Raw genomic sequence first — 17150 nt, forward strand, 5'->3', positions numbered from 1 at the left:
AAGTATTAAATGTATCATTTATCTCATTATAACTTTTAATGTTAGAATTTGATAAGTATGTAACGAGGTACCTCAAAATATTACAAAATAGGTTTTATCAATAACTTTATATCATTATATTTTAACTCTTATTTATTTTCTTATTAAAAATATGTGAGTCTCATAGCCTGAGTGTAAAAATAAATACTCATAATTTACTCCTCAACGAAAGCACCTATAATATACTAGTATAATTTGTTTACTTTTTATGGAAAGACACAAATAGTGTGCTAAAAATGGATGAATGAAATTTAGAATTCAGTTTAATTTGTAGAAATATTTTGTGTTATTATTTTTTTAAATATGTATTTATTTTATCTTAATATGAGACTCATTATCATAGAAAGAAGAAAATGTTAGATCATAATGAAAATATATTTTATTTTTTATACATTTTTGTTGTTTTAAAAAATGAAGACATAATCTGTATAAACTTGAGGAGAAAGCATAATGCAATGGGTGCAACTTAAAAGTTGAGGGTGTGCAAATTAAATACAAATTGAATTACGGGTTAAATTTAAAAAGTTGAAGGGATAATTAGACTCATGTTGATTAATTCATCCCACTATGTGTAGTGTGAGTTATATGACTCCACTTGGAAGTCATATCTTATTCTAAAGCGTCTATTAAGATTTAGAAGTTGGAAAGCGAGATAATTTGAAAGTAATTTGGTAAAAGTGAAAAAGAAATTAAACAAATGCAAAAACAAAATTGTTGCTTTCATTTAATTGGGTAGAAAATAGAAAGATAAAAGTTTGTAAATTATATTTTTACTCACAATTATACTATTTATTTCTTTAACTTTTGAGTATGTTTCTTATAGTTTATTTTTTAAAATATTCAATTTTAAAAGTTTTTATCAAAAAAATCATAAAACACACGTCCTTTAATTATTTTATCAAAAAAATCATAAAACACACGTCCCTTAATATTCAATTGAGAAATTTATCAAAAAAATCATATTTAATAATTAATTATTTAAAAAACAATTTTTATTGCAATAAACAAGTACAAAATAATTTAACTTTTTTATTTAGTATAATCCCTTGAAAATACTCAACAAATTATAAAATATTAAAATATATCTTTACGATCTACAACAACACACGTCCTTTAATTTATTATCAATCAATGTTTTGTTATTATTCTTTTTTTGAAAAAGTGGTTCACTAATTTTGATTCGACATTTCCAACACATCATTCTACTTTATAACATGCGGCTGTTAACACTTTCATTTAATAATAATAATAATAATAATAATAATAATAATAATAATAATAATAATAATAATAATAATAATAATAATAATAATTAGGATTGTTCTTAAGATTTTAGATTAACATTCAAAAATAAATTTAATGTTCTATTTTCTTTTAACAAATTAGAACTAAAAAGTTATATAGATATATCTATCTATTCGAACAAAAGGATAATTATCTAAATCAGAATGGAATATGAATGAATATTGTTATAGCATATGACGGATCTACAGTCGGTATATTGGGGGCAGTTGTCCCATTATGTTTTATTTATTACCTATTGGCATGGAATATTTTAACCATTTCTTCTACTTAAAATATTATGATGTCTCATTAATTAAATAGACACTCAAACATTAAAGATGCAGTAATTAGTTACTTTTATTCTTAAATTTTTTAGGTGTGTCCATGTAGTCTTTACATATATTAAAATAATAAAATGTCTTTAAAGTGTATTTAATATCATTAATTTTATTGATTAAATTAATAAATAAATATATATTTGAGAATTAAATTAACTTATAAAAAAATACATTGATTGATTAAACTAATTGACTAAACTAATCGAAAAAGATATTTAAATAAATTTTCTATAACATTGATATAGTTAAAGAGAATGTGACAACACCTTATACATTTAAATATTAAAATAATTATTAATTCTTTAAAAATATTTCTCTTTATGAATTTTGTAAATAATGAATTGTACAACTATATATGAGGAGAATTTTAAATGACTGTCTACTTACATGCATACAGATAATTTTTAAAACATTAAAAATAAAAATCCCAAAGAGTTCCATGACACTTTCAAAATATGAACATACACAGAGAATAATTATAATTTGGTAAAGTAGATGTATCTTTGATTTAATAGGTAACAATCATATTGAATATTTATAGTATATAATCTTGTTCTCATAAGTCCAAATTATTGGATTAGTCTATGATGATATAATAAGAATATAATTTTTTAATGCAATTCTTTACTCTAAACAATCAATCTCTTAAATATATAAATAAATACTTAGTAGGAATATTTTTCAGTGCCCTAAAAATTTTAAAACTTTATTAGACTACATCTCTCAAACACCGTCAAAAAATTTCTACGTGTACAAATAGTATAAAAATAACATGTTGGACGTCATTCTTTTTTTTTTTTTTTTGATTAAATTGTTTGAATACATTTTTTATGTCCAAATAATATTTCTCTAATGATCACTTTGCTTCACACATATTTTTTCTAAGTTATGGTACTCTTCATTTCTCACCATCCCCATTTATTCTATTACCATAATTTTACATCACATTTTAAAAACATGTGATGCAAAAATATGAATATTAATTTATTTTAATTTATGAACAATAAATCTACAGTGGCTATGTTCTCCATCTCTTTTTTGAGAAATAATCTCAACTTGTTTTTGATTCATCACAGACCACAATACTGTTTAGTGGGCTCCACATCCAAGTGTTCCTTCCCCTCACATTTATGTCCATCCAAAAGGTTAGACATTTTCTTCTTTCTTAGTTTTCTTTTTGAATCTATCATTTAGAAAAGGATTTCCATTTTTGGAAAAAGATTAAAAAATGTTAAAATTAAATGAATTTTTCCCATTTCTTTACCCTATTACGAATATAAATTATAAATTTTGAACATAAATATTGATTACAATTATAAATTAATTCAAGTTTAATGGCTTTGTATCCTTAATATAACAAAAATTTACAATTATCCAGTTATATTTTTATTATATAAATATTTGTTAAAATGTTTTATGAAATAAATAAAAAGTATATCATTAAAAAGATATGATTGAATGAAAGTGTAATTCTTATGTACATGATACGAATATAGTTGCATTCCCTCCTGCAAACTTCTTAATGCAAAAAAACTTATTTTAAAGCGTTTTTTTTAAAACCATTTACAGCGCTTTTTCAAAAAAATAAGCGCTGTAGTATCTAGCGCTGTAAAAAGATACAACAACGCTTTTTAAAATAAAAAAGCGCTATAAAATAGGTAGATATATTGCACGCTTGTTATACTCGTTTTACAGCGCTTTTTGAACAAAACGTTGTAAAAACTGCATTCAATAGATGCATTATTATGCACCTATTACAAAACTTTTTCGAAAAAGCGTCGTAAAATATGCATTCAATAGATGCATTATTATGCACATATTACAGCGTTTTTTGAAAAAGCGCTGTAAAAGGTGCATTCTTATTTTAGTTTTATTAAAAAACGCTGTAAATGGAATTTTTTAAAAGCGCTTTTTGGTTTTTTATGACATTTTTTTTAGAAAGCATTGTCTTTTAATTTTTTTTCCAAAATCATTTTCATCCAGAATCAGTTCACACAATCATTTCACAATCAGTACACAACAACAGAACTATATAACTTTATAATTTAACTTTATAACTTTACATATTTACATAACCAGTTCACAACATATACATATTCACATATTGACAACAACACATAACTATATACATATTCATATAACTACAGATTCACAACTTTTCAAATGTCCCCTATTCATATACATATAACTATCAAAACTACTCAGAACATAACTACCATATATTCATATAACTATCCCTTGCAGCATGCCATTTTCCAGCAAATCAAATAGTTTTCATGTTAATCACATACTGACACCAGTCTTCCTTTATTTCAATTAGATCTCTTTTCAGAGTATGTTGGACTGAAATTGTCAAAGTACTGTGCGATATAAAAATTGAACATAAAATAAGTTAGAATCAAATATATACATAGTTTATATATGAAAATCAAATAATGAAAATACAGTACCGTTTCTGGGATTATAGTTTGATTCATATCAACAAGCGCTTTGGCAACAAGCGCTTTAGGAGTTACGCCAAATCCTTTCCCCCTCACGCGACTGGAATATTCAGGAACATTAAACACTTTACCGAGAATGTCCCTGCAACTAGCTTTGTTGTACTCTTGATTTTCTGAACTTTGTTCGAGATTCTCCTAAAATACACGTAGGATTAAAAAGATAAGTTCAATATCATTTTTAAAATACATTATTAAAAAATATTAAAGTGATAATATACTTACACAAAGTTCTATTACTTTTTGAACATTTTTGTTATCAATCACTCCATCTTTATTTACACGAGCTTCCTTCCACAAGATATGATGACCCAACGATTGATCGGATTGGGTGTCTTGTAGCTATTCTTTAAGATCATAAAAAAAATATTAGTTAAAAACTATAGTTTATAATGTATCACATTATATAAAAGTGATGTTTAATTACTTACAAGTTTTTGCTCTAGACGTGCATATCCAATACGAGATTTTTTATATGGCTGCGTCATATTTTTCGCCCTCTCGCGATTTGCCTTACTTATATTCTATATAAAAAAAATTAAAAATCGTGTAAAAATTTAAAATACGCTATGAATATGAATAATAAAACACAAATACTAATAAATTAATCACTTACAACAAACGCGGGGTCTGAACGTTTTGCTACAAATGCGCTCCATTCTTCATTTGATATATAATGTTTATATATTTTTGGAGCTTCGTTATTCATATTTCCTTCACAATCTTTCATATAGCAATTTGAAAGGTGAGATCTAAAACCTCGGTGTATTTTCCTGGCAACTCTCAACACGTAAGTCTTTCTCACCTCGTCAACAGAAAAAACAGTCTGCAAATGAAATAAAGATATAGTTTGAATAAAGTATTTCAATGAAAAAAATTATAAGTAACAAAAAAAGTGGATAAAAAAAAGTTACTTGTATATCAGTCCACAATATATCTTTCGCATCCTTCAACGCCTTATCTCTCCAATCGTCAATTGTGACGGGGATATTCTGACGAATGTAAGACCCATAGTTTTAAATTCTAATTTATGTATTTGGTGTATTTTGGTATTGAACTCTGAGGCTTTTTAGCCAAGTTATTGTTATTTTGTGAGTTTAATGCCCAAAAATATCTTTTGATGCCCTGATTAAAAATATTCGTCGATAAATAAATTAAATTAAGTACAGTTAATCTTTTGTCGAAAAGAAAATTTTCTGAGATGCAATGTTTTTCAGAAAAATTTATCTGCCAATTGAATTGCGGTGATAGAAGATATTTTTCTGAAAAAGTGGTTTGAGAAGTGATGGATATTTTGGTAATTTTTACAAATATCTAGATATTTATTTAGATATTTGTTATATAAGGAATAGGAAGGAAAGGAATTAGAAAAGAAAAGAGAAACAGAAACAGAATCTGAGTTTCGCGAGCTTCCCCTTCCTTTCTCTACTTCCAGTTTCGAAAAACCAAACCACCCGAACTCAATCAAACCTCCATTGTTCTTCAACTTCTGAGATTCGTTTCAAGAAGTGACAGAAGGCAAAGTTACTCCTTGCCACGTTGCGGTGCTAGTGAGCTAACTTTGGAAGCAATGACTTGAGCGAAGTTTTTGCCGGAATTAATTACGGCACCGTAATCGCTCATTAAAGCTATCGTTAAGGTAAGAGCTCCTTCCAAACTTTTAGTTTGCATTTAGGGAGATTTGGGGAAAATGAATTTAATGCTTTTATGGGTGAAAGTTTGGAGTTGGGTTTTTGGTGAAATTGATGAGTGTTTTCGTGGAAAAGGAATTTGATTCATCTATGTGTGTTGTTGAGGAAAAGAAATTTGATGTGTTTGAGTTGTGGTTTGTGAAAATTAGTTTGGCATGTGTTATGTTTGAGTTTTGTGGAAATTTGTGGTGATTGATGATTGAACTTGGTGTGGATTTTGTGGTTTTTGAATTGATCGAATTTAATGTAAATTGTGGATTAAATTTGATGTGTGTGGTGGAAAATAAATGTTCGAGTATGCCTTGTGTGAAATTTAAAAATCATTAGAGTTAAATGAGTATTAAAAATGGGGAATCTTTTAATATCTACATTTACTTAATGATTGTCGTGAAAATCGTTAGAGTTAAATGAATATTAAAAATGGGGAATCTTTTAATATCTGCATTTACTTAATGATTGTCGTGGATAAAGTCAGAGTATGCTCATTCATTTCATTGTACATGGCGACCGGATGGGCCATGGTGATAGTGGTGACCGAATGGGCCACGAGATGATGCCATGTGATTTGTTGGTTCATCTTATCCTTGCGGGGATTGTCGCGTCGTGTAAGGTCCGTGATAGACTACACATTTTTGGTAAATCATGCTGACCTGTGATAGGTGGCACCTATGTAAATAGTACTTCAGCATGTGATAGGCGGTACATTTACGATTTACGTTTTCAGTAAATCGTACTGACCCGTGATAGGTGACACCTCGGTAATTTAGTACTTTGGCATGTGATAGGCGGTACAATTATGATTTACAGCCCTTCGGGGAGGGTTTTGATTGGAATTCCGAGTCCATGCATTTTGGCATATACGCATTGCATTAGGGTGCTTGGCACGCGAGTCAAGCTTGATTTAATGTTATGATTGCGTGTGTAAATTCAAGTTGTTGTTGTGATTATGACATAATTGCTAAGTGTGATTGTTTGGATTTGTGTGCAAGTGTTGATTGATTGCGAAACCTCTTTAAAAGCTGATTTTTGCTGTTTTCTGCTATTTTCTGATGTGTATTCGAATACAACCATCCTGATTTGGCTACTGACTTATTTTTCAGCTGTGCAGTCGAATACACAGAGCTTGTAGTCGAATACAAGCATCATGTTTTCGCTACTGGCTTCTGAAACAGCCTTGTATTCGAATACGACAATGCAGTTTGTTTAAAACTTCATTTTTCAACTTTATTTATGCATGTTTGGCATATGTAAACCCTTTCAAGGTGAATGCTAAGTTGAAAGGTTATTTTATGCATTGAAATCTAAATGTTATATGTTAATTGTTAATTTCGGTTGGTGACCATTTACAATTATTGTGGAAATCTAGGTTTTTCCCTCAGATGAGAACCAGGACCTTCCCATTGGTTAGTACCCTGTAGATGGGAAGGTAGGTTGGACACACCTAACTGGAGCTGTCTCTGGAGGATCTTGCGGGGATCGTGGAGATCACTTGGGTTGTAAAGTTTTTTTGAGTCATGATCAGATTAGACGGTTGTATAAGGACTAGAGGTCTTTTTTGTGTGGATGTATTTATTGTATGTTGGAAAATTGTACCTATACCAATATTGTCAGCTAGACTTTTATTTTGAAGGGTCCATGTACCACTTTTTGATGTGACGTGGGGAAGTTAAGATTCTTGGGCAGTGCTATTGTACATGTGTCTGCCAAGAATACCCCATGGATATGAGCTATGTCTGATATGTCTCATAGCCCCGGTGCATTTTGCTGTATTAAATACTTTGAATTTTTATTTCAAACTATTTCCGCTGCTTGTAAATGTTGTTGACTTTTGTCGTTGTGTTACGACTTAAATATTTATCCAAAAGTATTTCCTTATTTATTTCTTTGTTTTTATGAATTTGTTTTAAAAAAAAAATACACTCGCACTGTTAAAAGTCGGGGTATTACAACAAACAAAAGCCCCAATATAACTTACAAACATGGAACTGTTGGAGTCAATTGGCTGACCACTCTCATTCCATCCAACCTAATAAATTCATATAGTAAGTACATGCTTTCAAAAAAGATAAAAAAAGTAAACCGCAAACAAAGTATAGTATACCTCAAATTTTATGCCACTACTCCTTGCTTTTATGACATTTTGCATGATGGTTGCACCACGTTTGACTTCATTTTCATAAGTCTTAGTATTGACAACTTCCACATTTTGACGATCTAAATCCTTGTTGGTATACATTTATCTACAACAAGTTCAACATGCAGTTCAGTATCACTTCAACAAGTTCAACATGCAGTAGTCTAAGTACGTAGCAGTATAAGTTCAACATGCATTTTAGTGACAAAAACAATTTAATAAATACAATACCTGAATAGTGAGAAGAAATACGTAGGGTTCGTAGGAGAAGGAACACCGAGAATGCGCAGAAATACGAACGGATCGTAGGGCAGAGTATGGTTCGCAGCAATACGTAATGAGGGTTACATATTTCAATGAGAAGAGATGGTTCGTAGGGATAATAACACATATGGAGATGGTTAGCAATGGAGATGATAGTGGCAATATGGTTCGTAGGGATAATAACACAGATGATATGGTTCGCAATGAGAAGAACAATGAAGAGGAGGAGGACACTAGCGTAGTGAAGTTTACGTAATGAAGAGGAAACTGAAGCGGTTTTCAGTTATATATAAAACCCTATTACGACGCTTTTTCGAAATAGCGCTATAAAAAACCTCCTTATTTTATTTTTTAAAACCCTATTACAGCGCTTTTTTTAGAAGCCTTTTACAGCGCTTGTCCACAAACGCTGTAAAAGACTTCATTATTTTATTTTTTAAAAGCCTTTTACAACGCTTGGACAAGCGCTTTAAAAGACCTCTTTGTTTCTTATGTAACATGGCTGTATTTTTAAAAGCCTTTTACATCGCTTGTTGGAAAAGCGTTGTAAAAGACATCCTTATTTTATTTTTAAAATCCTTTTACAACACTTTAGCAACAAACGCTTTAAAAGACCTCTTTGTTTTCTTATGTAATAGGGTTGTTTTTTTAAATGCCTTATACAATGCTTATTGCCAAAGCGTTGTAAAAGACTTCCTTATTTTATTTTTAAAAGCCTTTTACAGCGTTTTGGCAACAAGCGCTTTAAAAGACCCTTTTAACTTAGTATAAAACAAAGCTTTGTGACCTCCTTATTTTTTTAAAGGCTTTTATAACGCTTATGGACAAAAGCGCTGTAAAATTACAAGTTTATATTCAGTTCAGTTCAAGTAAAATACCTATATTTGGATTTTTTTTTCTTCTAAATAATTAGTTAACTACCTATATATATATATATATATATATATATATATATATATACTAAAATGCTCAATTCTGGCAGATCAAACAATTAAATTACATGAACTCAGTTCAGATTACATGGCTTATATAAAATAATTGAACACATTAAGATGCCCTTCTTTTTTTCTTGGTGGGATTCACATTTATTTGTCCATTAACGATACGAAATGATGGATTAATCCAAATTCCCTCATCATGATCATCTCTAAGATATAAACCATCATCATTTGAATCAATTTCATGTGGTTGTGATGTTGCAAATAAAAGATCATTACCAACATCTTCATCATTATTGTTATCATCACTTATTTTATTGGTCGATAGGACAACATACCATTTATCATCAGCAGGATCAGTGACATAAAACACTTGTTGAGCTTGCGACGCTAAAATAAAAGGCTCATCTTTGTATCCCACCCTATTAAAAACGACAAGCAAGAACTCTGACTCATCAATCTGAACGCCATTATTATTATCGACCCACTTGCAACCAAATATGGGAACACGAAACATTGTGTAGTCTAACTCCCATATGCGCTCGATAACCCCAAAATATGATAGATTTGCATATATTGGGTTTTTGTCTTTTGCACTTGAGACATGCATCACTTCAGCTACAAGAGTGACTCCGCTATTTTGCATAGTGTTTTGCACTTGAGACATGCATAATGGTTTCTCTGCATCACTCAACAAACTCTCAAACATTTTAGGACAATCCCGAAGATCTTCTTCAACTGCTTTTGTAATCTCCTCAACTCGGTCCGACTCGTATGTATCTGTGTCGAAATCAGTTGAAGCATATGTCGAACCATTCTCCAAATTAATGTTTCCTTTTTTTTTTCTCACCATGTCTTATCCAACATGTATAGCTTTGATCAATTCCATGTCATACTAAATGTCCTTCCGATTCATCTTCTCTAACGCATTTTCCAAAACAACATTTTAAACAAGGACAAACGACTCTATTTGGATCTTTTGCATTCTTCACTGCAAACTCAACAAACTCCTTCACTCCATTTTCATACTCTTTTGACAATCGATTGACATACATCTATTTTTGGTCCATATTATATGACCTATATAAATGCAGTTACACTAATAATAAGCTACTGATAACATTATACTAATATATAGTACACATATCTAATATTGGAAAATGGAAACCAAGGTCCAAGTCTGATTTCAAAACAGAACAGATCAACAAATTTCAAAAAAGAATAGATTTTATATGATTTATTATGTAACAATTTATTAATTTTAGTGACAACAACAAATTAATACATATAGTACCTGAGACAACGTATCCAATTTTTTATACAGGAGGAGCAGTAGATGGCCGCACAGTACGTAGAGGAGAGGAGGATTCCCAGAGTAGAGAATATGAGGGTTCGTAAATTTGTTTAAACTAAATGGTTTTTATTTAAAGTGAATGATTTTACAGCGCTTGTGTAATAAGCGCTCTAACAGGTCCTTTAATTATGTGAAAGTGCAAGGCTTTTACATCGCTTGTCAAAAATGCGCTTTAAAAGCTATGTAACATAAGGTGTGAGCGCTATATTTTCGTGTTTAAAGCACTCAAAAAACGCTGTAAAATATTATGTGAGAGCGCTTCAATTTACAGCGCTTTTGAAAAAACGCTGTAAACATTATGTGTAAGCGTTGTGTGACCCTACAACAACGCTTGTCAAAAAAACGTTGTTGTAGCATCCGTTATTTTTACGTGTATTATACAACAACGTTTATATTTATTAAGCGCTATAAAATATTATTTTTTGGCGTAGTAAAACCTAAAAAGATAAAATATTTTAATATATTGAATATTTAAAAAAATATTGATCATTCGTTGTAGGTACTTGTCAACAGTTTTATGATTTGCCATTTTTTATAAAAAAAACAACAATTATTTACGGTAGGGCCATAGCTTTTTCTGCCTGCACGGATAACACGTGATAGATGCAAGAAAATAAAAATTGATTGAGGTAAGTGTCACCCATTCTTTTGAATAAGATAAAGGACTATCAATCCATTAATTCTCTCTTTTTTAAAACAATAATATATTAAAATAATAAAATTCTAAGTATTACCGTGCTAAAAAATAAGAATATGTAAAAATAAAAGAGTTAATAAAATTCAATCGACCAATTCAATATATAAAAATAAAAGAGTTAATAAAATTATCAAATAATAAAACAGACATAGTCTAAACAATAAAATTCTAACTATATATAAAAAATTACATTAAACAATGAATTGGGTTGATATTGATTAAAATCACATTAAAAATACTTCATCTATAACGGAATCAAACATCAATAAAATATTTTAACATTTTCTTTAATATCCTTTATTGATAAAATGTTTTTTTTTGTACTCAACAAAATTATTTTTCTATTTTTAAAAACAATATTTTCTCAATCATTAATTATTACTGAGTTAATTATAATTAAAAAAACTTATGAGTTAGTATTCTTAATTAATAAAATTTTAAAAAGACTACAATCATTTTTTTGAACTTCATCGATTTATTCCACATACCTATTTACTTACTATGATAAAAACTGACTCCATGAAACATATTATATTATTTTTTTGGCAATTTTTTATTATCTGTTCTAACACTTTACTATACCAATATTGTAAAAAAAAAACATGGATCCAATTGCTAATGGTATATTTAATAATTTTTAAATTAAAAATAAAGATATAAAAAAATAAAATGTTTAATATATATTAAAGCAATCCTAATTTTGGCCCGGCAATACAGTGAATGATGTTTTAACCCTATAAAAGAAGAAATTTATATTACACCCTTAATGACATAATATCTACTTTTGGTCATTCATTTAATTTTTATCATCTAAATTTGCTGACATGAAATATTAATTAGGATAAAACTTATATATATATTTTTTAATTTCATGTGATATCAATAATAACTTTTTTGTTAAAAAAGAATTGGGATATTAATAATAACTAGACTTGAACTAGAATTCAAAAAATTACAGAAATTAATTTTAAAATAATCAATGATTATTAAAAAAATAGAGAAATTAAATTAAACATCATTGATATATATTATCCCGCTCTCGTATGAACATGGCTGTCAATATTGCCTGTTGATGATGAAAGTTTGTTGAAAAATCTATTATTCAAGAAGGAAGGGAAAAGGAAAGACAATAATTAATGATAAATCAAATTTATTTTACTTCTTTGGTCAAACATATTTTTTTTACATTATTAATGCCTCCATTTTTCTTCTTATCTTTTTTTATTTATTATTAATGCCAAGTGAAATTAAAAAAATGATTTTTTTTAGGCAGCGTGTCACATCAACAAATTTAAATAACAAAAATTATATGAGTGATGATGAAATTACATGCGTGCAATCTAAATTTTTATTTTTTTAACATTAAAACTTGATTCACTCTAAAATGCAGGGATTAAAATAAGAATTAATTTTATATTTTTTTTATATAAGATATCATTGCTTTTTTGATTTGTGATGAGACAAAGAAAACTCTCTTTTTCACCATTTTGACACTCTTCTCCCTAGTCATCATAAATATGCACACACCTAAAGAAGAAATTGAAACTACTCATTCATAATCTTGCATCAATTCTTGGTTTGGTCATGGCAGATCCAAGTTTCTTTGTTGGAGTGATAGGTAACACATGCATACTACCCTCCTATTCATTGTTTTACACTCACCTAAATTGCACAAATCTTGATTGATCCATGTCCATAAATGGAATTTTCATTCTTTGTTTGGTACAGGTAACATAATCTCAATTCTCATGTTTCTTTCTCCTTTGTAAGCTCTTTAAATTTCACTCTACTCATCTCAAATTTTGTGTTCTTATTATATATACATCATGAATAAATATGTAAAATGAAACAATGCAGACCAACATTTTGGAGAATAATAAAGCAGAAATCTACAGAAGATTTTTCGAGTTTTCCTTATATATGCACATTGCTTAACTCCTCTTTGTGGACTTACTATGGAACCATAAAGGATGGAGAATATCTTGTGGCAACTGTTAATGGATTTGGCATTGTGGTGGAGACAATCTACATTCTTCTATTTCTCATATATGCTCCCAAAAAAATAAGGGTAACCAATTGAACTTGATTATATTTTGTGTCTAAATATAGACATAGATGTATGTATGTATAATTTATATCATAGGTGTTCAAAAAAATCAAAAATTGAATCAAACTGCAAAACTGAACTGAACTATTTTTGAACTTAACTGATTTATAAAAATTGATAATCGAACTGTTTTCGAACTGATTTTTTAAAACTAGAATCGAACCAAACAAGTTTTTAGTTCGAAAAACTGAACCGAACCGATTTTCAATTCGAAAAAACAGAACCGAATCAGTTTTCAGTTCAAAAAACTGAACCGAATCGATTTTTAATTCGAAAAAACTACACAAGAATTTGTTTTTTAGAAGTAATTTGGGTAATTACGTAAAATTTAGTTTACAAACCAGTTCGATTCAAAAATAAACTGGTTCACTGGTTTATAAACCAATTCGGTTCGGTTTTTTGAACTGCAAATCAATTCGGTTCAGTTTTGTCAAACTGAAAATCGATTCGATTCAGTTTTCAAATAATTCTAATTCAGAACTGAATTTTGTCGACCCTAATTTATACATATAAATGTTTGATGAATTCAGGTGAAGACAGCAATTGTAGGTGGGATATTGGATGTGGGAGTATTTGCAGCAGCAGTAGTTGCAACTCAATTAGCATTACAAGGAGAGGCTCGTAGTGGTGCTGTGGGTATTATGGGTGCAGCTTTGAACATTCTTATGTATGCATCACCTCTTGCTGTCATGGTAACTTCACTTTCGACCTTCATAACTCATCATTCATGTTTTATTAAATTAAAATAATCTGCATCTAATTCTCTCTTAGTCTTTACTATTTAGTTACAAAACAAATAAATATCAAATTTCAACATCTAGAGATCCTGAAAAGGCCACGTATACCACTAATTAATAGTATATAGTTGCATTATTTTTACATTTAATTAATTTCAATTTAAAAAGATTAATATGATGAAACAAACCAAAACAAAAACAGAGCAATAATTGTGTCAAAGATCTTGTCACATATTTGGTTTACGGATTCAAATTATTGATTGATGGAATTTGTAAGTTGGATCTTACATTACAATTTTTTTTTTCTCCCTCCAAATAATTGATTCTCCTCTATTTTTCATGAGGGGGGGCATCAAATATATTGGTAGGTACTCTATCACTGTTCAATGGGCTACATTTCTTTTCTCAAGGTGTCGTTTTATGATCATGAATTAAATGATGACATGATAGCTTTTATAAGAAAATAAATAAGAGAAATAAAGATAATGGGTTGATGGTTGGTATATTTGTAGCTAGGAGCATCCAACACTTGCACGTGCTCATCAATCATCATTACAACTTTGCAAAATTGAAGCCACAACGTGTATAATAAAAACGAGTTGGTATACTTTATATTATATACACATGTGTATACCGACATATTTTAAATTATATGCCAAATCTAACTAATTTAATTAAAAAAAGTTAGTTAATTAATCATCTTATTTGTTCTGCATTACTACTCTGGGTCTAATGCAACAATTTCAACAAAAATTAAAGAAAAGTGAGCTAAAATTTTTATTTTAAGTAGATGCTAATTTATTTAAACTTTTCTTAAAATGAGACTTTATTATGTATGTATTACAATTATTAGTTTGTTTTTATAACACTCTAAATCATTGCCTAAAGAGAATATCCATGATGCAACTAACTATTATTCATTTTTTTTTTAATTTCATATTGTTGCATCCTTAAAAATTCGATTTAGTAAAACTCAAAAAGTAAAATAATTAACTTTTTTAAACGGAGTATTTTAATTTATTTTTTGAAAAAATTGATGTATTATTAAAGTAAATCCTAATAATTACAGTAATCTCCATTTCTTTCATCACTCCCAAGTCCCAGCCCCTGCCAATTGGCAGCTCTAACGTGATTATCTATCATTGTTAGGCTAATGTGAACCATGATGAATATCACAGACTCAAATATATATATATATAAATAAATATCCACTACAATATTTTTACAATTGATTTATAAATACTGATAAGCAGAATTGGTATTTTTTTTTAAATAGTAGTAGAATCAAATCTTTATTTTAGTTCTTAAAATTGTAATTAAGCACAAATCAATTAAATCTCAAATATAGAAAATGACATTTTAATTCCATAAATAAATTAAAGAAATGTCTTGTTAATATATATGGTTGTAAATTTCAGAAAACAGTGGTGACAACAAAAAGTGTGGAATATTTGCCATTCCTCCTTTCGTTTTTCTTCTTTTTAAACGGCGGCGTTTGGCTGTTGTATGCTGTTCTTGTTCGTGATTGTATTCTTGGGGTAAGTTGCACTTTGCTCTTGTATTTTTATTGTTATATTAGTTCGAGTATAGAATTATAATTCGTTAATATTATATATATATATATATAAAAGAATAGAGGGTTTTTTTACTTTAGAAAAACATTTCAATTATTTTTATTTATTAAAATACATGTTCAATTTATTTTAATGAGATACTCTTAAAAGTAAATAATTAATAAACATGTATTTTTAAAATATAATAATATTTAATAAAGATGTATTTTTAAAAATAAAAAATAAAAAATTTAATATTTTCACACAATTTTTTTAAAATAAAAAATATTTTACTACATTTATATATATAGTTTAGAAAGTATAATAAATTGATGTAACAATAAACAGGTACCAAATGGGACTGGATTTTTACTTGGAGGCGTGCAGTTAGTGTTGTATGGGATCTACCGAAATGGGAAACCGTCGAAGCATGTTTCTCATAAATTGGAAGAAGAATGTCAACATCACCATCTCATCTCATCTGTATCATAGGGAAAACATATCCATCTACTTTTGCTTTCAAGTTTATTGCTACATGTTTTTTAAACAATGGTCAATGTAGAAAGTAATTAGTGTTTCAAAAAAATGGATATTAATTTAATGTATCATATAGTCCCAAATTATGGGGGATTTTTTGGTGTATTTGAATGTAACCTAGAATGAATTATGTATATGTTAAAAAAATGGATTGTGTCAACTTTTTGCTACATTCAAATACACTAAACATATTTTTGAGTGCGGATTCTCTTTTTATCTAAATAATTAGTTTTTTTTTTTTATCCTAAATTATGGGTGACTGTTTTGGTGTATTTGAGACATAAACAAAATGATTCTAACTCCACTATTGATGATCTCTTTTAAAGTAAGAATTCAAAAGAATACTTCACATCAGAACCATAAACACCAATTATAAAAGGAAAAAATGTAGTTTGTTAATATTATAAACTCAAACTTTTACCTTTAAATTTATCTTTAAGGTGATATCTTGAGGACAAATAATTAGATATATACTTTATAATCATGCTAATTTGTATCTTAAATACACATGTTAAAGATATAAAAAAGCAGAAATAGTTTATTGAAATAAAATAGTGTTTATATTTTCAAAGAGTTGAAAAAGCAAACTACAATATAAAATATATACATTTGAGTTATTAACATGCGTTATTAGGACAGATATCTTTTCATTAAACTAAGTGAAAGATGATATATATTATAGGGACTCCGTTATTATTTTTATATATATTATTTTTTTGTCTAGAGATAATATAATAAGAAAACTCGCATAGAATACGACATCCTGAGTTCGAATTCAGGATATGATATCCAACTTAATAATATTAATATTTGTTAGTTGAATTAAGTCTTACTCATTATTTTTTTTTATATATTTGAATATACTCAATTGTTTAAGATTGTTTCTAAAATGTTTTTTATAGTATTTTATCTTTTTATAATAACATTTTAAAAAAGAATTTTAAAATAAAGTTTCAAATAAAAAATTAGTTTAAATAGT

General features: G+C 28.3%; 1 protein-coding gene across 2 annotated transcripts; it reads left to right on the forward strand.

Annotated features, from left to right (window-relative positions):
* The first annotated feature begins 12682 nt into the window (after positions 1-12682).
* On the forward strand, positions 12683-16372 carry LOC101509872 (bidirectional sugar transporter SWEET17). 2 transcript variants are annotated; one of them, XM_004487778.4, is made up of 6 exons: positions 12683-12855; positions 12966-13002; positions 13095-13305; positions 13875-14036; positions 15500-15619; positions 15983-16372. In XM_004487778.4, exons 1-6 carry the CDS (start codon positions 12822-12824, stop codon positions 16124-16126), a joined length of 708 nt encoding a protein of 235 aa, XP_004487835.1. In that variant the 5' UTR covers positions 12683-12821; the 3' UTR covers positions 16127-16372. The 2 variants fall into 2 exon arrangements, with proteins under 2 accessions (XP_004487835.1, XP_004487836.1); XM_004487779.4 differs by lacking the exon at positions 12966-13002 and having other exon boundaries at positions 12691-12965.
* Positions 16373-17150: the final 778 nt, after the last annotated feature.

This window comes from Cicer arietinum, chromosome 1 (genome assembly GCF_000331145.2).
Source record: "Cicer arietinum cultivar CDC Frontier isolate Library 1 chromosome 1, Cicar.CDCFrontier_v2.0, whole genome shotgun sequence".
Lineage (NCBI taxonomy): Eukaryota > Viridiplantae > Streptophyta > Magnoliopsida > Fabales > Fabaceae > Cicer > Cicer arietinum.